Source organism: Melanotaenia boesemani, chromosome 12, assembly GCF_017639745.1.
Source record: "Melanotaenia boesemani isolate fMelBoe1 chromosome 12, fMelBoe1.pri, whole genome shotgun sequence".
NCBI classification, from domain to species: domain Eukaryota; kingdom Metazoa; phylum Chordata; class Actinopteri; order Atheriniformes; family Melanotaeniidae; genus Melanotaenia; species Melanotaenia boesemani.
The window spans coordinates 1,208,318-1,232,005 of record NC_055693.1 but is presented as its reverse complement, the minus strand read 5'-3'; the positions used below and the strand labels follow the sequence as shown (position 1 = coordinate 1,232,005).

Here is a 23,688-nt window from a genome sequence, read left to right as displayed (position 1 = left end):
CTATTTAATGGTACCGACGCAAAAACAGAGCAGGCGCAGCTGTTCCTGTTTATCATACGTAAAATTAAAAAAAGGAAGAAAGCTAAAATTTCCCCTTACAGAGAACAGCATTCTGAAAGAAGAAAACTCTCCAGTCCCCACAGCTAACTGTTAGCTTTGGGATTCTTCAGTCCTGACAGCTAATAATCAGTCACTGACTCAAACAAAGCCAACCATTTGTGAGAGATTTCGGGGAAGAAAAAGCCCAAACTTGCTTGCAGTCTGGACAGTACTGGTGCTCCTGTGTTACCGTCTCCCCTGTTTGTTTTCTTAAAAGGAGTTTCAGTGTGTTCAGGACTGTGTCTAGTGAAGTACAGTATCTCAGCAGACATTAGCTGCATTAGGAATCCCACTATTTGACCTCACCTTCATCATCCTGGATCACCACAGTCATTGGAATGGATGGTTCACTCTCTCCCATAAGATTGGCACATTTGATTCTGAACTCGTACATCCAGGCCTCGTCCAGTCCTTCAACCGTCATCGTCATGTTGGGGCAGATCTCTGTGTTGCAGAGCTCGAAGGCCTGCTGGTCTTGCCTCTTCTTCTCAACAAAGTATCCAATGACAGGGCTGCCGCCATCATTGCGAGGTGGTTTCCATGCTAGAGTGATGGAGCTCTTGGTACGCTCTGTGTAGTGGAATTTCTCGGGATATGATGGTGGACCTACAGAACCACCAAACCCTTAGTTTTAGGAACAGATGTGGTGTTTTATTCTCCCAAAAGTAAAACCAGTCAGCACTCACCCTGTGGGTCTACCGCCTTGATGGGTCCCAGCTCTACAGGTGGGCCCATGCCATACTTGTTCTTGGCGATGACACGGAAGAAGTACTCCTGTCCCTCCATGATTCCCACGCACTCGCACTTCGATGAGGCGGTTTCAACCGGCTGCCTCCATGTGTGCATCTTGGCATCTCGACGTTCCACGATGAAGCCGGTCAGGTCGCTGCCTCCGTCATCTTCAGGGTCATCCCAGTTCAGGAAAATCATCTTACGGGTAACAACGACCGGTTTGAGGTCTGTGATGGGTCCAGGGACATCTGATGATAAAGCAAATCAGTGTGAGACTTCTCAGCATCATCTTCATCTAAGTGGTATCAGTATATCTCAGCTAAACTGGGAGTTTTATTCCGAACTGCTTGCTGGATTCTTCACTCACCCATTACTTCCACTCTGGTCCAAGCAGCCTTGGTGCCGCTGGGGTTGCAAGCTGAGATCTGGTATTTGCCGCAGTCCTTCCTTTGGACGCTCTTGATTGAGATGATGCTATCGTTGCCCTCACTGAGGATCTCCACACGGTCTTTGTCAGGTTTACCGTCATCCTTAGTCCAGGTAATGGACGGGTAGGGTTTACCTGTGACTGTAGCAGGTAAGCGGAGGTTTTCTCCAGCTCTGATGATAACCCCATTCTTCACAGATAGGTCCAGTTCGATCACTGGCACCTCTGTGGACAGCAACCAGAATAAAAAGGGAATGATATATATAACAATTAGACATGTAAACAGTGAAATAACCAACATTTGACCAAATGGGACATGTTCTCGAGTTAGGCTGTGTTAGGTTGGATTGGGTTTGGATTGGATTGGGTTGAGGTGGGTTGGGTTGGGTTTGAAGTGGGTTGAATCAGGTGGGTTTGGGTTGGGTTGGGGTGGATTAGGTGGGTTTTATGTCGGGTTAGGTTTGGTTTAGGTGGGTATAGGTTGGGTCGGGTTTCGAGTGTTTGAATCAGGTGTGTTTGGGTTGGGTTAGTTGGGTTATGTTGGACTGGATTGGATGTGGGTTGAGGTTCTGGTCTGCTGACCTGCAGGATTCCGGACGAACACCGACTCAGTGAATCCAGGCGTTCCCTCTCCTGCAGCGTTGCAGGCGATGACCCTGACCATGTATTTCGCTCCTTCACGGACTCCATAGACAGTAAAAGCACGGGTCTTCCAGGGACGTTCTGTTGATCTGGACCAGTCCTTGGTCCCAGCAATGACCTGAAGAACCACCAGAACATTAAAAAATTTCAGACTGGACCAGTGTTGTTTTCATCAGCAATGACAAATTTATTTAGTTGATGAACCTTTTTTTCATGACGATAACGAGACAGGGACGAGCTAAACATGACTCACATGACGACATCATGATGAGATGTTTGTGAGAGTTTGTTGACGAGACGTTATGAGACGAAAATGTTAAAGGGTTGATTGTCCGACATTAAAAACACGACATTTCTGCCTATTGTGAGCGCGATCTGTCAGTAATGCTGCTGCACCTTGGCCACGCCCACCACCAGACGTGCAGTTAATTCATTCATAGATGAATCATGGCGGCAGCGTGGACGAAGGGGTTTGGTGGAAGCGATGAAACGATATATGGACATATTTTAACTATAATCCATCATCATTCCACTGGCAGACCAGGTCACGTTCAGCATGTGTTCTTCATCCTTTGCTCATATTTTGGACATGTGTGTGTTCAGGGTGGAGTTCAGAAAAGTCTCAGAAATAAAGCCACAGTTACCAAAGTCAGGATGTTGTTGCTCTTTGCTTTTTAGGAGTAACTGATTCCACAGTTAGAACTTTATCTGTGTAAAGCATCATTCTAAGTAGATCAGAAAGTATCTGCTGTTGGTTGGAAACTTTTGGAGTCTAAAAACTTTCCTTTTAATTTAGTTATTATTGATGAAAATAACCAAACACAATGTGTTGCTCTATGTTAAACTTATAGATCTGCTGTTTTCTTGTGTGACGTGTTTGTATGATGAAGTCGGGCATCAGTTCATGAAAAAAGGTGAAATATAGAAATAAAAGTTTCTGTCCAGCAGCAGTTAAGTAACACGGCAGCATTTCATCCCTGTTGATGGGAAAGTCTCGGCTAAAGCTTTCAGTCTGGTAAAGGATCTGGTTATTATGTAAAAGCTTTAAGGTTAACTTGTTTTATTAATTACTTGTTATAACCTGTCAACCTTGATTCCACTTTTTAATTCGTATTATTGACCTAAATTCATTTGTTAAAAGACTTTTTTTTTATTTGAATAAAACTACATTAAAACCTTTATGAATTTTCATTGACTAAAACTATCAAACTTAGAAATGACTAAAATGGGACTTAAATTAATAAACATTTTCATCATGAAGACTAAAACTGCGATGCTGCCAAAAACATCACTGGGCTGGACTAAAATTATTACCGGTTTCAAGATGAGCAGCTACAAGGAGACAGAATGAGCTCGGAGTTAACAAGGTACTCTGACCTTATCCACGTGGTATCCCAGAATCTCCCCGCCACCGTTGTCAGCAGGTGGATCCCACTCCACATCGATGGAGTGGTCGGTGGTCTCCGCCACTCGGGCAACCGGAGGTCCAGGAGGCACTGAATGGTGACAGTTAAAAACACACTGAAGTCTTTGGAAAAGCAGATTTTTAAATCTGGAGTAACCTGACAAACGTGATCCTGATATCTAAATGCTGATTAGAGGACCCATTCTGGTTTACGTACAGATCGGGGCCTGGGCCGTCTTGGGCTCTGAGGGGATGCTGAACTTTCCAGGCCCGGCCTGGTTTTCGGCCGCCACCCTGAAGATGTAAGTCAGCCCCTCCAGCAGCCCCTCAACATTCAGCTCAGTGTCTGGGACGAGGTTCCTGCAGATCAGGACCGATGAGACCGTCAGACACGTGTTTGTACAAACGATATGAAATCAGCTGTTTTGTTTGTTGCTTACCTGTTGACACGTGCCCAATGAGAGCTGTTGATCTCACGACGTTCCACCCAGTATCCCAGGATAGGGTTCCCGTTGTCGTTTGGTTCATTCCAGGTGACCAGCATGCTGCTGGCTGTGATGTCCTCAATCTGAGGCTTTTCGGGAGTTTCAGGAGGTTCTGTAGACGAGACGGGACAACGGAAAGCACTGAGTAGGTCAGGTGTCATGGTGTCGTCCTGTTTAACTGTACCTTATGTATAAAGTTACAATCATCAGTCTGTAGCAGCTTTTAATCCCAGTATAAACCAGTCTGTAACAGCTTTTAATCCCAGTATAAACCAGTCTGTAACAGCTTTTAATCCCTGTATAAACCAGTCTGTAGCAGCTTTCAATCCCAGTATAAACCAGTGTGTAGCAGCTTTTAATCCCAGTATAAACCAGTCTGTAGAAGCTTTTAATCCCAGTATAAACCAGTCTGTAGCAGTTTTTATTCCCAGTATAAACCAGTCTGTAGCAGCTTTTAATCCCAGTAAAAACCAGTCTGTAGCAGCTTTTAATCCCAGTTTAAACCAGTCTGTAGCAGCTTTTAATCCCAGTATAAACCAGTCTGTAGCAGCTTTTAATCCCAGTATAAACCAGTCTGTAGCAGCTTTTAATCCCAGTTTAAACCATTCTGTAGCAGCTTTTAATCCCAGTATAAACCAGTGTGTAGCAGCTTTTAATCCCAGTATAAACCAGTCTGTAGCAGCTTTTAATCCCAGTATAAAACCAGTCTGTAGCAGCTTTTAATCCCAGTATAAACCAGTCTGTAAAAGCTTTTTAATCCCAGTTTAAACCAGTCTGTAGCAGCTTTTAATCCCAGTATAAACCAGTCTGTAACAGCTTTTAATCCCAGTATAAACCAGTCTGTAGCAGCTTTCAATCCCAGTATAAACCAGTCTGTAGAAGCTTTTAATCCCAGTATAAACCAGTCTGTAACAGCTTTTAATCCCAGTATAAACCAGTCTGTAACAGCTTTTAATCCCAGTATAAACCAGTCTGTAACAGCTTTTAATCCCAGTATAAACCAGTCTGTAGCAGCTTTTAATCCCAGTATAAACCAGTCTGTAGCAGCTTTTAATCCCAGTATAAACCAGTCTGTAGCAGCTTTTAATCCCAGTATAAACCAGTCTGTAACAGCTTTTAATCCCAGTATAAACCAGTCTGTAACAGCTTTTAATCCCAGTATAAACCAGTCTGTAACAGCTTTTAATCCCAGTATAAACCAGTCTGTAACAGCTTTTAATCCCAGTATAAACCAGTCTGTAGCAGCTTTTAATCCCAGTATAAACCAGTCTGTAGCAGCTTTTAATCCCAGTATAAACCAGTCTGTAGCAGCTTTTAATCCCAGTATAAACCAGTCTGTAGCAGCTTTTAATCCCAGTATAAACCAGTCTGTAACAGCTTTTTAATCCCAGTATAAACCAGTCTGTAGCAGCTTTTAATCCCAGTATAAACCAGTCTGTAGCAGCTTTTAATCCCAGTATAAACCAGTCTGTAGCAGCTTTTAATCCCAGTATAAACCAGTCTGTAACAGCTTTTAATCCCAGTATAAACCATTCTGTAGCAGCTTTTAATCCCAGTATAAACCAGTCTGTAGCAGCTTTTAATCCCAGTATAAACCAGTGTGTAGCAGCTTTTAATCCCAGTATAAACCAGTGTGTAGCAGCTTTTAATCCCAGTATAAACCAGTCTGTAACAGCTTTTAATCCCAGTATAAACCAGTCTGTAACAGCTTTTAATCCCAGTATAAACCAGTCTGTAGCAGCTTTTAATCCCAGTATAAACCAGTGTGTAGCAGCTTTTAATCCCAGTATAAACCAGTCTGTAACAGCTTTTAATCCCAGTATAAACCAGTCTGTAACAGCTTTTAATCCCAGTATAAACCAGTCTGTAACAGCTTTTAATCCCAGTATAAACCAGTCTGTAGCAGCTTTTAATCCCAGTATAAACCAGTCTGTAGCAGCTTTTAATCCCAGTATAAACCAGTCTGTAACAGCTTTTAATCCCAGTATAAACCAGTCTGTAACAGCTTTTAATCCCTGTATAAACCAGTCTGTAGCAGCTTTCAATCCCAGTATAAACCAGTGTGTAGCAGCTTTTAATCCCAGTATAAACCAGTCTGTAGCAGCTTTTAATCCCAGTATAAACCAGTCTGTAGCAGTTTTTATTCCCAGTATAAACCAGTCTGTAGCAGCTTTTAATCCCAGTATAAACCAGTCTGTAACAGCTTTTAATCCCAGTATAAACCAGTCTGTAACAGCTTTTAATCCCTGTATAAACCAGTCTGTAGCAGCTTTCAATCCCAGTATAAACCAGTGTGTAGCAGCTTTTAATCCCAGTATAAACCAGTCTGTAGAAGCTTTTAATCCCAGTATAAACCAGTCTGTAGCAGTTTTTATTCCCAGTATAAACCAGTCTGTAGCAGCTTTTAATCCCAGTAAAAACCAGTCTGTAGCAGCTTTTAATCCCAGTTTAAACCAGTCTGTAGCAGCTTTTAATCCCAGTATAAACCAGTCTGTAGCAGCTTTTAATCCCAGTATAAACCAGTCTGTAGCAGCTTTTAATCCCAGTTTAAACCAGTCTGTAGCAGCTTTTAATCCCAGTATAAACCAGTGTGTAGCAGCTTTTAATCCCAGTATAAACCAGTCTGTAGCAGCTTTTAATCCCAGTATAAACCAGTCTGTAGCAGCTTTTAATCCCAGTATAAACCAGTCTGTAACAGCTTTTAATCCCAGTTTAAACCAGTCTGTAGCAGCTTTTAATCCCAGTATAAACCAGTCTGTAGAAGCTTTTAATCCCAGTATAAACCAGTCTGTAGCAGTTTTTATTCCCAGTATAAACCAGTCTGTAGCAGCTTTTAATCCCAGTAAAAACCAGTCTGTAGCAGCTTTTAATCCCAGTTTAAACCAGTCTGTAGCAGCTTTTAATCCCAGTATAAACCAGTCTGTAGCAGCTTTTAATCCCAGTATAAACCAGTCTGTAGCAGCTTTTAATCCCAGTTTAAACCAGTCTGTAGCAGCTTTTAATCCCAGTATAAACCAGTGTGTAGCAGCTTTTAATCCCAGTATAAACCAGTCTGTAGCAGCTTTTAATCCCAGTATAAACCAGTCTGTAGCAGCTTTTAATCCCAGTATAAACCAGTCTGTAACAGCTTTTAATCCCAGTTTAAACCAGTCTGTAGCAGCTTTTAATCCCAGTATAAACCAGTCTGTAACAGCTTTTAATCCCAGTATAAACCAGTCTGTAACAGCTTTTAATCCCAGTATAAACCAGTCTGTAACAGCTTTTAATCCCAGTATAAACCAGTCTGTAACAGCTTTTAATCCCAGTATAAACCAGTCTGTAGCAGCTTTTAATCCCAGTATAAACCAGTCTGTAGCAGCTTTTAATCCCAGTATAAACCAGTCTGTAGCAGCTTTTAATCCCAGTATAAACCAGTCTGTAGCAGCTTTTAATCCCAGTATAAACCAGTCTGTAGCAGCTTTTAATCCCAGTATAAACCAGTCTGTAGCAGCTTTTAATCCCAGTATAAACCAGTCTGTAACAGCTTTTAATCCCAGTATAAACCAGTCTGTAGCAGCTTTTAATCCCAGTATAAACCAGTCTGTAGCAGCTTTTAATCCCAGTATAAACCAGTCTGTAGCAGCTTTTAATCCCAGTATAAACCAGTCTGTAGCAGCTTTTAATCCCAGTATAAACCAGTCTGTAGCAGCTTTTAATCCCAGTATAAACCAGTCTGTAGCAGCTTTTAATCCCAGTATAAACCAGTCTGTAGCAGCTTTTAATCCCAGTATAAACCAGTCTGTAGCAGCTTTTAATCCCAGTATAAACCAGTCTGTAACAGCTTTTAATCCCAGTATAAACCAGTCTGTAACAGCTTTTAATCCCAGTATAAACCAGTCTGTAGCAGCTTTTAATCCCAGTATGAACCAGTGTGTAGCAGCTTTTAATCCCAGTATAAACCAGTCTGTAACAGCTTTTAATCCCAGTATAAACCAGTCTGTAACAGCTTTTAATCCCAGTATAAACCAGTCTGTAACAGCTTTTAATCCCAGTATAAACCAGTCTGTAGCAGCTTTTAATCCCAGTATAAACCAGTCTGTAGCAGCTTTTAATCCCAGTATAAACCAGTCTGTAGCAGCTTTTAATCCCAGTATAAACCAGTCTGTAACAGCTTTTAATCCCAGTATAAACCAGTCTGTAACAGCTTTTAATCCCTGTATAAACCAGTCTGTAGCAGCTTTCAATCCCAGTATAAACCAGTGTGTAGCAGCTTTTAATCCCAGTATAAACCAGTCTGTAGAAGCTTTTAATACCAGTATAAACCAGTCTGTAGCAGTTTTTATTCCCAGTATAAACCAGTCTGTAGCAGCTTTTAATCCCAGTATAAACCAGTCTGTAACAGCTTTTAATCCCAGTATAAACCAGTCTGTAACAGCTTTTAATCCCTGTATAAACCAGTCTGTAGCAGCTTTCAATCCCAGTATAAACCAGTGTGTAGCAGCTTTTAATCCCAGTATAAACCAGTCTGTAGAAGCTTTTAATCCCAGTATAAACCAGTCTGTAGCAGCTTTTAATCCCAGTATAAACCAGTCTGTAGCAGCTTTTAATCCCAGTTTAAACCAGTCTGTAGCAGCTTTTAATCCCAGTATAAACCAGTGTGTAGCAGCTTTTAATCCCAGTATAAACCAGTCTGTAGCAGCTTTTAATCCCAGTATAAACCAGTCTGTAGCAGCTTTTAATCCCAGTATAAACCAGTCTGTAACAGCTTTTAATCCCAGTTTAAACCAGTCTGTAGCAGCTTTTAATCCCAGTATAAACCAGTCTGTAACAGCTTTTAATCCCAGTATAAACCAGTCTGTAGCAGCTTTCAATCCCAGTATAAACCAGTCTGTAGAAGCTTTTAATCCCAGTATAAACCAGTCTGTAACAGCTTTTAATCCCAGTATAAACCAGTCTGTAACAGCTTTTAATCCCAGTATAAACCAGTCTGTAACAGCTTTTAATCCCAGTATAAACCAGTCTGTAGCAGCTTTTAATCCCAGTATAAACCAGTCTGTAGCAGCTTTTAATCCCAGTATAAACCAGTCTGTAGCAGCTTTTAATCCCAGTATAAACCAGTCTGTAGCAGCTTTTAATCCCAGTATAAACCAGTCTGTAGCAGCTTTTAATCCCAGTATAAACCAGTCTGTAACAGCTTTTAATCCCAGTATAAACCAGTCTGTAGCAGCTTTTAATCCCAGTATAAACCAGTCTGTAGCAGCTTTTAATCCCAGTATAAACCAGTGTGTAGCAGCTTTTAATCCCAGTATAAACCAGTCTGTAGCAGCTTTTAATCCCAGTATAAACCAGTCTGTAGCAGCTTTTAATCCCAGTATAAACCAGTCTGTAACAGCTTTTAATCCCAGTATAAACCAGTCTGTAGCAGCTTTTAATCCCAGTATAAACCAGTGTGTAGCAGCTTTTAATCCCAGTATAAACCAGTGTGTAGCAGCTTTTAATCCCAGTATAAACCAGTCTGTAACAGCTTTTAATCCCAGTATGAACCAGTCTGTAACAGCTTTTAATCCCAGTATAAACCAGTCTGTAGCAGCTTTTAATCCCAGTATAAACCAGTCTGTAGCAGCTTTTAATCCCAGTATAAACCAGTCTGTAACAGCTTTTAATCCCAGTTTAAACCAGTCTGTAGCAGCTTTTAATCCCAGTATAAACCAGTCTGTAACAGCTTTTAATCCCAGTATAAACCAGTCTGTAGCAGCTTTCAATCCCAGTATAAACCAGTCTGTAGAAGCTTTTAATCCCAGTATAAACCAGTCTGTAACAGCTTTTAATCCCAGTATAAACCAGTCTGTAACAGCTTTTAATCCCAGTATAAACCAGTCTGTAACAGCTTTTAATCCCAGTATAAACCAGTCTGTAGCAGCTTTTAATCCCAGTATAAACCAGTCTGTAGCAGCTTTTAATCCCAGTATAAACCAGTCTGTAGCAGCTTTTAATCCCAGTATAAACCAGTCTGTAGCAGCTTTTAATCCCAGTATAAACCAGTCTGTAGCAGCTTTTAATCCCAGTATAAACCAGTCTGTAGCAGCTTTTAATCCCAGTATAAACCAGTCTGTAACAGCTTTTAATCCCAGTATAAACCAGTCTGTAGCAGCTTTTAATCCCAGTATAAACCAGTCTGTAGCAGCTTTTAATCCCAGTATAAACCAGTCTGTAGCAGCTTTTAATCCCAGTATAAACCAGTCTGTAGCAGCTTTTAATCCCAGTATAAACCAGTCTGTAGCAGCTTTTAATCCCAGTATAAACCAGTCTGTAACAGCTTTTAATCCCAGTATAAACCAGTCTGTAGCAGCTTTTAATCCCAGTATAAACCAGTCTGTAGCAGCTTTTAATCCCAGTATAAACCAGTGTGTAGCAGCTTTTAATCCCAGTATAAACCAGTGTGTAGCAGCTTTTAATCCCAGTATAAACCAGTCTGTAACAGCTTTTAATCCCAGTATGAACCAGTCTGTAACAGCGTTTAATCCCAGTATAAACCAGTCTGTAGCAGCTTTTAATCCCAGTATAAACCAGTGTGTAGCAGCTTTTAATCCCAGTATAAACCAGTCTGTAACAGCTTTTAATCCCAGTATAAACCAGTCTGTAACAGCTTTTAATCCCAGTATAAACCAGTCTGTAACAGCTTTTAATCCCAGTATAAACCAGTCTGTAGCAGCTTTTAATCCCAGTATAAACCAGTCTGTAGCAGCTTTTAATCCCAGTATAAACCAGTCTGTAACAGCTTTTAATCCCAGTATAAACCAGTCTGTAACAGCTTTTAATCCCTGTATAAACCAGTCTGTAGCAGCTTTCAATCCCAGTATAAACCAGTGTGTAGCAGCTTTTAATCCCAGTATAAACCAGTCTGTAGCAGCTTTTAATCCCAGTATAAACCAGTCTGTAGCAGCTTTTAATCCCAGTATAAACCAGTCTGTAACAGCTTTTAATCCCAGTATAAACCAGTCTGTAACAGCTTTTAATCCCTGTATAAACCAGTCTGTAGCAGCTTTCAATCCCAGTATAAACCAGTCTGTAACAGCTTTTAATCCCAGTATAAACCAGTCTGTAACAGCTTTTAATCCCAGTATAAACCAGTCTGTAGCAGCTTTTAATCCCAGTATAAACCAGTGTGTAGCAGCTTTTAATCCCAGTATAAACCAGTCTGTAACAGCTTTTAATCCCAGTATAAACCAGTCTGTAACAGCTTTTAATCCCAGTATAAACCAGTCTGTAACAGCTTTTAATCCCAGTATAAACCAGTCTGTAGCAGCTTTTAATCCCAGTATAAACCAGTCTGTAGCAGCTTTTAATCCCAGTATAAACCAGTCTGTAACAGCTTTTAATCCCAGTATAAACCAGTCTGTAACAGCTTTTAATCCCTGTATAAACCAGTCTGTAGCAGCTTTCAATCCCAGTATAAACCAGTGTGTAGCAGCTTTTAATCCCAGTATAAACCAGTCTGTAGAAGCTTTTAATCCCAGTATAAACCAGTCTGTAGCAGTTTTTATTCCCAGTATAAACCAGTCTGTAGCAGCTTTTAATCCCAGTAAAAACCAGTCTGTAGCAACTTTTAATCCCAGTTTAAGCCAGTCTGTAGCAGCTTTTAATCCCAGTATAAACCAGTCTGTAGCAGCTTTTAATCCCAGTATAAACCAGTCTGTAGCAGCTTTTAATCCCAGTATAAAGCAGTCTGTAGCAGCTTTTAATCCCAGTATAAACCAGTGTGTAGCAGCTTTTAATCCCAGTATAAACCAGTCTGTAGCAGCTTTTAATCCCAGTATAAACCAGTCTGTAGCAGCTTTTAATCCCAGTATAAACCAGTCTGTAACAGCTTTTAATCCCAGTTTAAACCAGTCTGTAGCAGCTTTTAATCCCAGTATAAACCAGTCTGTAACAGCTTTTAATCCCAGTATAAACCAGTCTGTAGCAGCTTTCAATCCCAGTATAAACCAGTCTGTAGAAGCTTTTAATCCCAGTATAAACCAGTCTGTAACAGCTTTTAATCCCAGTATAAACCAGTCTGTAACAGCTTTTAATCCCAGTATAAACCAGTCTGTAACAGCTTTTAATCCCAGTATAAACCAGTCTGTAGCAGCTTTTAATCCCAGTATAAACCAGTCTGTAGCAGCTTTTAATCCCAGTATAAACCAGTCTGTAGCAGCTTTTAATCCCAGTATAAACCAGTCTGTAGCAGCTTTTAATCCCAGTATAAACCAGTCTGTAGCAGCTTTTAATCCCAGTATAAACCAGTCTGTAGCAGCTTTTAATCCCAGTATAAACCAGTCTGTAACAGCTTTTAATCCCAGTATAAACCAGTCTGTAGCAGCTTTTAATCCCAGTATAAACCAGTCTGTAGCAGCTTTTAATCCCAGTATAAACCAGTCTGTAGCAGCTTTTAATCCCAGTCTAAACCAGTCTGTAGCCGCTTTTAATCCCAGTATAAACCAGTCTGTAGCCGCTTTTAATCCCAGTATAAACCAGTCTGTAGCAGCTTTTAATCCCAGTATAAACCAGTCTGTAACAGCTTTTAATCCCAGTATAAACCAGTCTGTAACAGCTTTTAATCCCAGTATAAACCAGTCTGTAGCAGCTTTTAATCCCAGTATAAACCAGTGTGTAGCAGCTTTTAATCCCAGTATAAACCAGTCTGTAACAGCTTTTAATCCCAGTATAAACCAGTCTGTAACAGCTTTTAATCCCAGTATAAACCAGTCTGTAACAGCTTTTAATCCCAGTATAAACCAGTCTGTAGCAGCTTTTAATCCCAGTATAAACCAGTCTGTAGCAGCTTTTAATCCCAGTATAAACCAGTCTGTAACAGCTTTTAATCCCAGTATAAACCAGTCTGTAACAGCTTTTAATCCCTGTATAAACCAGTCTGTAGCAGCTTTCAATCCCAGTATAAACCAGTGTGTAGCAGCTTTTAATCCCAGTATAAACCAGTCTGTAGAAGCTTTTAATCCCAGTATAAACCAGTCTGTAGCAGTTTTTATTCCCAGTATAAACCAGTCTGTAGCAGCTTTTAATCCCAGTAAAAACCAGTCTGTAGCAGCTTTTAATCCCAGTTTAAGCCAGTCTGTAGCAGCTTTTAATCCCAGTATAAACCAGTATGTAGCAGCTTTTAATCCCAGTATAAACCAGTCTGTAGCAGCTTTTAATCCCAGTATAAAGCAGTCTGTAGCAGCTTTTAATCCCAGTATAAACCAGTGTGTAGCAGCTTTTAATCCCAGTATAAACCAGTCTGTAGCAGCTTTTAATCCCAGTATAAACCAGTCTGTAGCAGCTTTTAATCCCAGTATAAACCAGTCTGTAACAGCTTTTAATCCCAGTTTAAACCAGTCTGTAGCAGCTTTTAATCCCAGTATAAACCAGTCTGTAACAGCTTTTAATCCCAGTATAAACCAGTCTGTAGCAGCTTTCAATCCCAGTATAAACCAGTCTGTAGAAGCTTTTAATCCCAGTATAAACCAGTCTGTAACAGCTTTTAATCCCAGTATAAACCAGTCTGTAACAGCTTTTAATCCCAGTATAAACCAGTCTGTAACAGCTTTTAATCCCAGTATAAACCAGTCTGTAGCAGCTTTTAATCCCAGTATAAACCAGTCTGTAGCAGCTTTTAATCCCAGTATAAACCAGTCTGTAGCAGCTTTTAATCCCAGTATAAACCAGTCTGTAGCAGCTTTTAATCCCAGTATAAACCAGTCTGTAGCAGCTTTTAATCCCAGTATAAACCAGTCTGTAACAGCTTTTAATCCCAGTATAAACCAGTCTGTAGCAGCTTTTAATCCCAGTATAAACCAGTCTGTAGCAGCTTTTAATCCCAGTATAAACCAGTCTGTAGCAGCTTTTAATCCCAGTCTAAACCAGTCTGTAGCCGCTTTTAATCCCAGTATAAACCAGTCTGTAGCAGCTTTTAATCCCAGTATAAACCAGTCTGTAGCAGCTTTTAATCCCAGTATAAACCAGTGTGTAGCAGCTTTTAATCCCAGTATAAACCAGTGTGTAGCAGCTTTTAATCCCAGTATAAACCAGTCTGTAACAGCTTTTAATCCCAGTATGAACCAGTCTGTAACAGCTTTTAATCCCAGTATAAACCAGTCTGTAGCAGCTTTTAATCCCAGTATAAACCAGTGTGTAGCAGCTTTTAATCCCAGTATAAACCAGTCTGTAACAGCTTTTAATCCCAGTATAAACCAGTCTGTAACAGCTTTTAATCCCAGTATAAACCAGTCTGTAACAGCTTTTAATCCCAGTATAAACCAGTCTGTAGCAGCTTTTAATCCCAGTATAAACCAGTCTGTAGCAGCTTTTAATCCCAGTATAAACCAGTCTGTAACAGCTTTTAATCCCAGTATAAACCAGTCTGTAACAGCTTTTAATCCCTGTATAAACCAGTCTGTAGCAGCTTTCAATCCCAGTATAAACCAGTGTGTAGCAGCTTTTAATCCCAGTATAAACCAGTCTGTAGAAGCTTTTAATCCCAGTATAAACCAGTCTGTAGCAGTTTTTATTCCCAGTATAAACCAGTCTGTAGCAGCTTTTAATCCCAGTATAAACCAGTCTGTAACAGCTTTTAATCCCAGTATAAACCAGTCTGTAACAGCTTTTAATCCCAGTATAAACCAGTCTGTAGCAGCTTTTAATCCCAGTATAAACCAGTGTGTAGCAGCTTTTAATCCCAGTATAAACCAGTCTGTAACAGCTTTTAATCCCAGTATAAACCAGTCTGTAACAGCTTTTAATCCCAGTATAAACCAGTCTGTAACAGCTTTTAATCCCAGTATAAACCAGTCTGTAGCAGCTTTTAATCCCAGTATAAACCAGTCTGTAACAGCTTTTAATCCCAGTATAAACCAGTCTGTAGCAGCTTTTAATCCCAGTATAAACCAGTCTGTAGCAGCTTTTAATCCCAGTATAAACCAGTCTGTAGCAGCTTTTAATCCCAGTATAAACCAGTCTGTAGCAGCTTTTAATCCCAGTATAAACCAGTCTGTAGCAGCTTTTAATCCCAGTATAAACCAGTCTGTAACAGCTTTTAATCCCAGTATAAACCAGTCTGTAGCAGCTTTCAATCCCAGTATAAACCAGTCTGTAGCAGCTTTCAATCCCAGTATAAACCAGTCTGTAACAGCTTTTAATCCCAGTATAAACCAGTCTGTAGCAGCTTTTAATCCCAGTATAAACCAGTCTGTAGCAGCTTTTAATCCCAGTATAAACCAGTCTGTAGCAGCTTTTAATCCCAGTATAAACCAGTCTGTAACAGCTTTTAATCCCAGTATAAACCAGTCTGTAGCAGCTTTTAATCCCAGTATAAACCAGTCTGTAGCAGCTTTTAATCCCAGTATAAACCAGTCTGTAGCAGCTTTTAATCCCAGTATAAACCAGTCTGTAGCAGCTTTTAATCCCAGTATAAACCAGTCTGTAGCAGCTTTTAATCCCAGTATAAACCAGTCTGTAGCAGCTTTTAATCCCAGTATAAACCAGTCTGTAACAGCTTTTAATCCCAGTATAAACCAGTCTGTAGCAGCTTTTAATCCCAGTATAAACCAGTCTGTAACAGCTTTTAATCCCAGTATAAACCAGTCTGTAACAGCTTTTAATCCCAGTATAAACCAGTCTGTAGCAGCTTTTAATCCCAGTATAAACCAGTGTGTAGCAGCTTTTAATCCCAGTATAAACCAGTCTGTAACAGCTTTTAATCCCAGTATAAACCAGTCTGTAACAGCTTTTAATCCCAGTATAAACCAGTCTGTAACAGCTTTTAATCCCAGTATAAACCAGTCTGTAGCAGCTTTTAATCCCAGTATAAACCAGTCTGTAGCAGCTTTTAATCCCAGTATAAACCAGTCTGTAACAGCTTTTAATCCCAGTATAAACCAGTCTGTAACAGCTTTTAATCCCTGTATAAACCAGTCTGTAGCAGCTTTCAATCCCAGTATAAACCAGTGTGTAGCAGCTTTTAATCCCAGTATAAACCAGTCTGTAGAAGCTTTTAATCCCAGTATAAACCAGTCTGTAGCAGTTTTTATTCCCAGTATAAACCAGTCTGTAGCAGCTTTTAATCCCAGTAAAAACCAGTCTGTAGCAGCTTTTAATCCCAGTTTAAGCCAGTCTGTAGCAGCTTTTAATCCCAGTATAAACCAGTCTGTAGCAGCTTTTAATCCCAGTATAAACCAGTCTGTAGCAGCTTTTAATCCCAGTATAAAGCAGTCTGTAGCAGCTTTTAATCCCAGTATAAACCAGTGTGTAGCAGCTTTTAATCCCAGTATAAACCAGTCTGTAGCAGCTTTTAATCCCAGTATAAACCAGTCTGTAGCAGCTTTTAATCCCAGTATAAACCAGTCTGTAACAGCTTTTAATCCCAGTTTAAACCAGTCTGTAGCAGCTTTTAATCCCAGTATAAACCAGTCTGTAACAGCTTTTAATCCCAGTATAAACCAGTCTGTAGCAGCTTTTAATCCCAGTATAAACCAGTCTGTAGAAGCTTTTAATCCCAGTATAAACCAGTCTGTAACAGCTTTTAATCCCAGTATAAACCAGTCTGTAACAGCTTTTAATCCCAGTATAAACCAGTCTGTAACAGCTTTTAATCCCAGTATAAACCAGTCTGTAGCAGCTTTTAATCCCAGTATAAACCAGTCTGTAGCAGCTTTTAATCCCAGTATAAACCAGTCTGTAGCAGCTTTTAATCCCAGTATAAACCAGTCTGTAGCAGCTTTTAATCCCAGTATAAACCAGTCTGTAGCAGCTTTTAATCCCAGTATAAACCAGTCTGTAGCAGCTTTTAATCCCAGTATAAACCAGTCTGTAGCAGCTTTTAATCCCAGTATAAACCAGTCTGTAACAGCTTTTAATCCCAGTATAAACCAGTCTGTAGCAGCTTTTACTCCCAGTATAAACCAGTCTGTAACAGCTTTTAATCCCAGTATAAACCAGTCTGTAGCAGCTTTTAATCCCAGTCTAAACCAGTCTGTAGCCGCTTTTAATCCCAGTATAAACCAGTCTGTAGCACCTTTTAATCCCAGTATAAACCAGTCTGTAGCAGCTTTTAATCCCAGTATAAACCAGTCTGTAGCAGCTTTTAATCCCAGTATAAACCAGTCTGTAGCAGCTTTTAATCCCAGTATAAACCAGTCTGTAGCAGCTTTTAATCCCAGTATAAACCAGTGTGTAGCAGCTTTTAATCCCAGTATAAACCAGTCTGTAACAGCTTTTAATCCCAGTATAAACCAGTCTGTAACAGCTTTTAATCCCAGTATAAACCAGTCTGTAACAGCTTTTAATCCCAGTATAAACCAGTCTGTAGCAGCTTTTAATCCCAGTATAAACCAGTCTGTAGCAGCTTTTAATCCCAGTATAAACCAGTCTGTAACAGCTTTTAATCCCAGTATAAACCAGTCTGTAACAGCTTTTAATCCCTGTATAAACCAGTCTGTAGCAGCTTTCAATCCCAGTATAAACCAGTGTATAGCAGCTTTTAATCCCAGTATAAACCAGTCTGTAGAAGCTTTTAATCCCAGTATAAACCAGTCTGTAGCAGTTTTTATTCCCAGTATAAACCAGTCTGTAGCAGCTTTTAATCCCAGTAAAAACCAGTCTGTAGCAGCTTTTAATCCCAGTTTAAACCAGTCTGTAGCAGCTTTTAATCCCAGTATAAACCAGTCTGTAGCAGCTTTTAATCCCAGTATAAACCAGTCTGTAGCAGCTTTTAATCCCAGTTTAAACCAGTCTGTAGCAGCTTTTAATCCCAGTATAAACCAGTGTGTAGCAGCTTTTAATCCCAGTATAAACCAGTCTGTAGCAGCTTTTAATCCCAGTATAAACCAGTCTGTAGCAGCTTTTAATCCCAGTATAAACCAGTCTGTAACAGCTTTTAATCCCAGTTTAAACCAGTCTGTAGCAGCTTTTAATCCCAGTATAAACCAGTCTGTAACAGCTTTTAATCCCAGTATAAACCAGTCTGTAGCAGCTTTCAATCCCAGTATAAACCAGTCTGTAGAAGCTTTTAATCCCAGTATAAACCAGTCTGTAACAGCTTTTAATCCCAGTATAAACCAGTCTGTAGCAGCTTTCAATCCCAGTATAAACCAGTCTGTAACAGCTTTTAATCCCAGTATAAACCAGTCTGTAGCAGTTTTTATTCCCAGTATAAACCAGTCTGTAGCAGCTTTTAATCCCAGTATAAACCAGTCTGTAGCAGCTTTTAATCCCAGTATAAACCAGTCTGTAACAGCTTTTAATCCCAGTTTAAACCAGTCTGTAGCAGCTTTTAATCCCAGTATAAACCAGTGTGTAGCAGCTTTTAATCCCAGTATAAACCAGTCTGTAGCAGCTTTTAATCCCAGTATAAACCAGTCTGTAGCAGCTTTTAATCCCAGTATAAACCAGTCTGTAGCAGCTTTTAATCCCAGTATAAACCAGTCTGTAACAGCTTTTAATCCCAGTATAAACCAGTCTGTAGCAGATTTTAATCCCAGTATAAACCAGTCTGTAGCAGTTTTTAATCCCAGTATAAACCAGTGTGTAGCAGCTTTTAATCCCAGTATAAACCAGTCTGTAGCAGCTATTAATCCCAGTATAAACCAGTCTGTAGCAGCTTTTAATCCCAGTATAAACCAGTCTGTAACAGCTTTTAATCCCAGTATAAACCAGTCTGTAGCAGCTTTTAATCCCAGTATAAACCAGTGTGTAACAGCTTTTAATCCCAGTATAAACCAGTCTGTAACAGCTTTTAATCCCAGTATAAACCAGTCTGTAGCAGCTTTTAATCCCAGTATAAACCAGTCTGTAACAGCTTTTAATCCCAGTATAAACCAGTCTGTAGCAGCTTTTAATCCCAGTATAAACCAGTCTGTATCAGCTTTTAATCCCAGTATAAACCAGTCTGTAGCAGCTGGAACTTTTAATACTCCTGGACGGGATAGAAAACTTTGTCGAACAACTAAAGGGTAGGTATCCATCACATTTACCCCACAGAGCTACACACTGGTGGAGGAGGTGGACCTCGGGGAGACCTGCTGGAGGGTTAAGGGTTAACAAAACAAACGAAGGACACATAACAGCAGTAAAAATATTTAAAGAGCTTCTAAATACGTAAACATGAACATACCGAAAGGATTCTTGGCGATGACCGGTTTGGAGATGCAGGGTTGACCAGGACCAAACTTGTTCTCTGCTACAACCCTGAAGATGTACTCCTTCTTCTCAATGAGTTTGGGCACCAGGTAGCGGCATCCTCTCAGTGTGGAGGTGACACTGCTCCAGCCAAACTCTATCTTTGAGTTGTCCTTCTTCTCCAGGTTGTAGTTCAGGATCTCGCTGCCACCATCGTCCAGAGGAGGATCCCACTTACAGATGACGGAGTTCTTCCTCACCTCTTCAAACCTGAAGTTGACGGGCGGACCGGGAGTATCTGCAGACAGACACCACCATGACTCAGCTCTAATCAATCTACAAGTTAGCTCACAGATTTTCTCTGGATTTCTTACCGAGCACGTTGACCTCGCATGTTGCCGAGGCGATGCCGTGGTCGTTCTCCACCTTCACCATGTAGACACCGTGATCGGGGCGGACAGAGTCCCTGATGACGATGGAGGACACGCCCCTGTGTTTGTTATCGATGGTCAGACGCTCGTTAATGGTGGGATAGTCGGGTTCCTCCACCTCTGGCTCTGCAGCTGCCTCCTCCGTCGCTTTGTCCTCGTCTTTCTTCTCCTCGCCCTCTTTTTTCTCCTCGCCCTCTTTCTTCTCCTCGCCCTCTTTCTTCTCCTCGCCCTCTTTTTTCTCCTCTTTCTTTTCTGCTTCTCCCTCCTTCTTCTCCTCCTCCTTCTTCTTCTCCTCCTCCTTCTCTGTCTTCTTCTTCAGGGGTTTGTCCGGCCTCTTGCGGAGCGGCTCGGGCCGGATCACCTGGTTGTTCCAGTACCAGGTGATCTGGGGGTACGGCGAGCCGGAAACGTTGGCGTCCAGGCAGATCTCGCAGCCTCGCTTCACGCTGAGGCCGGACTGCAGGCTGCCGCTCAGGAACACCTTCGGAGGATCTGAGATGGTGGAGAAACAGAAAATGAACAAACCATGTGACGGAGGAGGAAACTGAAACTGTTGTGTGTTTTTCTGTCCTTACCGATGGCGTCGGAGGCCTTAACAAATGGCGAGCTGCGCGATGGTTCGCTGATACCAGCAGCGTTTTCAGCTTTGACTCGGAAGGAGTAGCTCTTCCCCTCCGTCAGCCCTCTGACGGTGTAGGACAGGACTGGAACCAGGAAGTCGTTGCACCTCTCCCACTTGTCCTCGCCCTTCTGCTGCTTCTCCAGGATGTAGCCCATGATCTTGGCACCGCCATCGTACATCGGAGGCTTCCAGGTCAGAGTGATGGTGCTGGATGTGGGGTTGTGGGTCTCCACATCCACCGGTGGGTCGGGAGCATCTGGAAATAGAAGATGAGTTTTAGGTTTCTTCTGGACGAAGATTTTTAGAGATTATTTTTAATCTAACTCGTGAAATATTTCAGACTCAAATAATAATAATAATAATGTGACTATCTGACTATTAGTTCTGCTCAGGTTTTTGCTAATATGAGCTCTAAAAGTTAAGGGTTTGGATCAAAGCTAAAACCTAGAGCCCAACCAATACGGATTGTTTTTAAGATCAATGACGATTCCGATATTTGGCAGAAAAAATTCCGATAACCGATTAATCTAAAAAATATATAGATAAAATAAACTTTTATTTATTTTATTTTTTATTTGCATTGTGATTTTTTCTTTCTATGGAGCATAAGCAGAGCTACCAGGGTTATTAATGAATTTATCTTTAGACCACAGGTGTTTCTATAGAAGTCATACAGTGAGTGAAGCTACATTATTGATGCAGCCCTCTGACGCCCGTTAACATTAAATCACATTTTCTCTACTCCAATATTTTCTACGCTATGAAGTCGAGACACAAATGAACCAAAAAAAAAAACAAAAAAACAGATTTTTCTCAGATGTTAAAACGTGTCGTCTTTAGCAGAGCTGCATTTTAAACATGTAATGGTCCCAGATAATCTGGAACTCATGTTCCTCCACAACACCACAGTGAGTCCCGTTCTAGCATTTTCTGACCAGTAAAACTAGGAGGGACATCAGGACGTAGCTGCAGACAGAGTAATGTTCATCATTTTAACTTCCCTCCTCTCTGCTTCACATCCATCCTCCTGAAACGCATCTCAACACGCAGCTGATGGAGGGATGAACCTCGTCCTGAACTCTATTTTCTACACCAACCTTATTTCTGCAGTTACTTACTGGCTTTAAGCTGCTAGCTAACGCTATGCTAGGCTGGCATAACCACAGCAATGTTACTGCTAGCATAAACAGACAAGGAGTAATTTAGGCTAGCACAACTTTAGCAATGCAACGTTAATGTAAAGCATGACCGACGCAAAGCACTGGTCACTATCATGACACATGGCAGAGTTAAACGGAAACAGGAGACATGCTACGTTATTCTTAATCTCAAAACGTTGTTATAAATGTACCTGTCTGCAAGCTCCGCCCACCGCTGTAGTGCTGCCTGGCTGTAGCTACTGCTGTAGTTTTTGACAGCGGTGAGGACTGAGGATGGAGTCAGAGCTCCATCTAGTGGACAAACCCCGCAACGACAACATTGACATTTTATGCCTGGCGACCTGTCCAGGTGTAACCTGCTTCTCGCCTGCAAATTGCTGAGATTGGCTCCAGCTTTCCTGAGACCCTGAACTGGACTAAGCGGTATAGATAATGAACGAAGAATAAATTATGAATATGTCGGCATTTATTTTGAAAAGGTTATAATTGGCCAGCTGATCAATCGGTTGGGTTCTATTAAAAACTTCTCATCACATCTTTTATTTAAAAAAATCCTTATAACATTTGTATATATAATAATTATCTTTTCACCAGCTTCAGTCCGAATTCGAATTCAGTTTATGATTAAAAAACGTTATATACAGGTGAAACTCAAAAATTAAAATATTGGGCAAAACTTAATTTCTTTCAGTAATTCGATTTAAACGGGGAACTAATGTATTATATAGACTCAAGGTGATGTGGGAGCCGTGTCCTCTGGTGCTGGTCCACCCAGCTTTACTAAGTCCAGAGTCCACGCAGCGTCTGCCAGGAGGTTTCAGAGCTCTTCATGCTTCCTTTGTGGAGATGTGGACTTTATTTTCCAGCAGGACTCGGCACCTGCCCACACTGCCACAAGAACCAGAACCTGGTTCAAGGATTCCTGGGCTGGACTGGACTGGCCACAGGCCCTCCAGACCTGAACAGTTGATTTTCTAAAATAAACTAAGTTTTATGCAAAATTCACATTTTTTAGTTTTATTCTATGATACTATTTTACCTTTATTAAAAGTTGTGATTAGGACCGAAGCTGGTGAAAAGATTCAAGTTTGAAAGTGGAAAAAAAAATTATGATTCTTAAAGCAGTTTTTCTGCAGGGACCTAAGCATCCTAAATAAAATAAAACAAAATAAAATAAAATAAAATAAAATAAAATGTGTCATTATACAAAAATAGTAAATAAATAGATAAATAAAAACCCAGCTGTTCTGATTGGGACTAAAGCAGAATAAAAGAAAGTGGAATATAAAATATTAATTCATATGCTTTTTTTTCCTGCCGGGACCTTTGTGTGTCTTTTTATATGAACCTGTACAGATCAATAATAATCATAATGCATTAATGTTCTAATTTATTATATATACCAGGTTATAAAACTCCCCACAGTCCACTCTGGGGCGATATTAAGACAAAAACAGCACAAAAGTGTAAAACATGTATATACAAAAATAAATCAAACTTTGTGGTTAATAAAATATTTAAACTTTCTATAATTTACACCGGGGACTTTGAACTTATTTATTCTCCGTATCGAACACGCTGAGATGTTAACCCTGAATTAAGCTGAATCTCTTCATCCTTCCTTCCTCTCATCTGTAACGCCATCCCTCCTTTCATTCCTTCCTTCCTGTTTATAGTAAACAGGAAGTAGTTTTGTTCGTACGTTTCTGGTCCTCTGCGATGACCGGGTTGCGGAGCTCGATGAACTCTCCTCCTCCGATCTTGTTGACGGCCTGGACTCTGAAGTAGTACTCTCCGTTGGGGATGAGATCTTTGACGGTCCAGCTCACCTTCTTCTCTCCGGACATCATGTTGACGTACGTCCTCCTGCCGGCCTCACGCCGCTGCACGCCAAACAAAGCAAACATCAGACCCGAGCGTTCAGAGCTAAAGCTGGACATAAAACCGTGCTGACGTCTCAGACCTGTAGGACGTAGTGAAGGATCGGGCTGCCGCCATCGTAGTCTGGAGGATCCCAGGACACCTTACAGGAGCTCTTTGTGATCTCAGAGGCTATGATCTCTTTACATGGACCAGGAAGACCTGCGGAAGGAGGACACAGCTGTTAGGGAGCCATCAGTGAGGACGAGGAGTCTGAAGCGGAGGCCTGTGATTGGTTACCGATGACTTTGACGTTGATGGTGGCGCTGGCGCTTCCCAGCTTGTTCTCCAGAGTGACTTTGTACACTCCAGCATCGGGATGAACACTGCTGTCAATCTCCAGGTGACAGGACGTATACTCCTTCCTGTTGGGAAAAACAATCCCATCAGCCACTGCAAACACGACCCCCGAGCAGACGGGTTCTGTTTCAGACCCGTTTCCTGACCTGAACCCGACGCGCTCGTCGGCCTTCAGCTCCTTGCCGTCTTTGTGCCAGGTGATTTTGGGTGAGGGGACGGCCCTGAACGGAACCGGGATGTGAAGCTTCTCTGTCTCCACGACGACCAGGTCCAGAGTCTGGAACTCCAGTGTTGGGTTACCTGGAACCACAAAGAGGAAAAATCTGAGCTCTGCAC

At 41.0% G+C, this 23,688-nt stretch overlaps 1 protein-coding gene across 1 annotated transcript in view; it reads right to left on the bottom strand.

Annotated features, from left to right (window-relative positions):
- Positions 1-23,688, bottom strand: part of ttn.2 (titin, tandem duplicate 2) — a 253,726-nt gene that overhangs the window by 76,731 nt on the left and 153,307 nt on the right. The window contains 14 exon segments of the mRNA XM_042002074.1: positions 406-705; positions 786-1,079; positions 1,199-1,483; positions 1,841-2,018; positions 3,278-3,396; positions 3,523-3,665; positions 3,746-3,902; positions 18,915-19,217; positions 19,294-19,842; positions 19,926-20,228; positions 22,835-23,015; positions 23,096-23,214; positions 23,293-23,417; positions 23,499-23,652. Coding sequence (XP_041858008.1) covers positions 406-705; positions 786-1,079; positions 1,199-1,483; positions 1,841-2,018; positions 3,278-3,396; positions 3,523-3,665; positions 3,746-3,902; positions 18,915-19,217; positions 19,294-19,842; positions 19,926-20,228; positions 22,835-23,015; positions 23,096-23,214; positions 23,293-23,417; positions 23,499-23,652 — 3,210 coding nt within the window.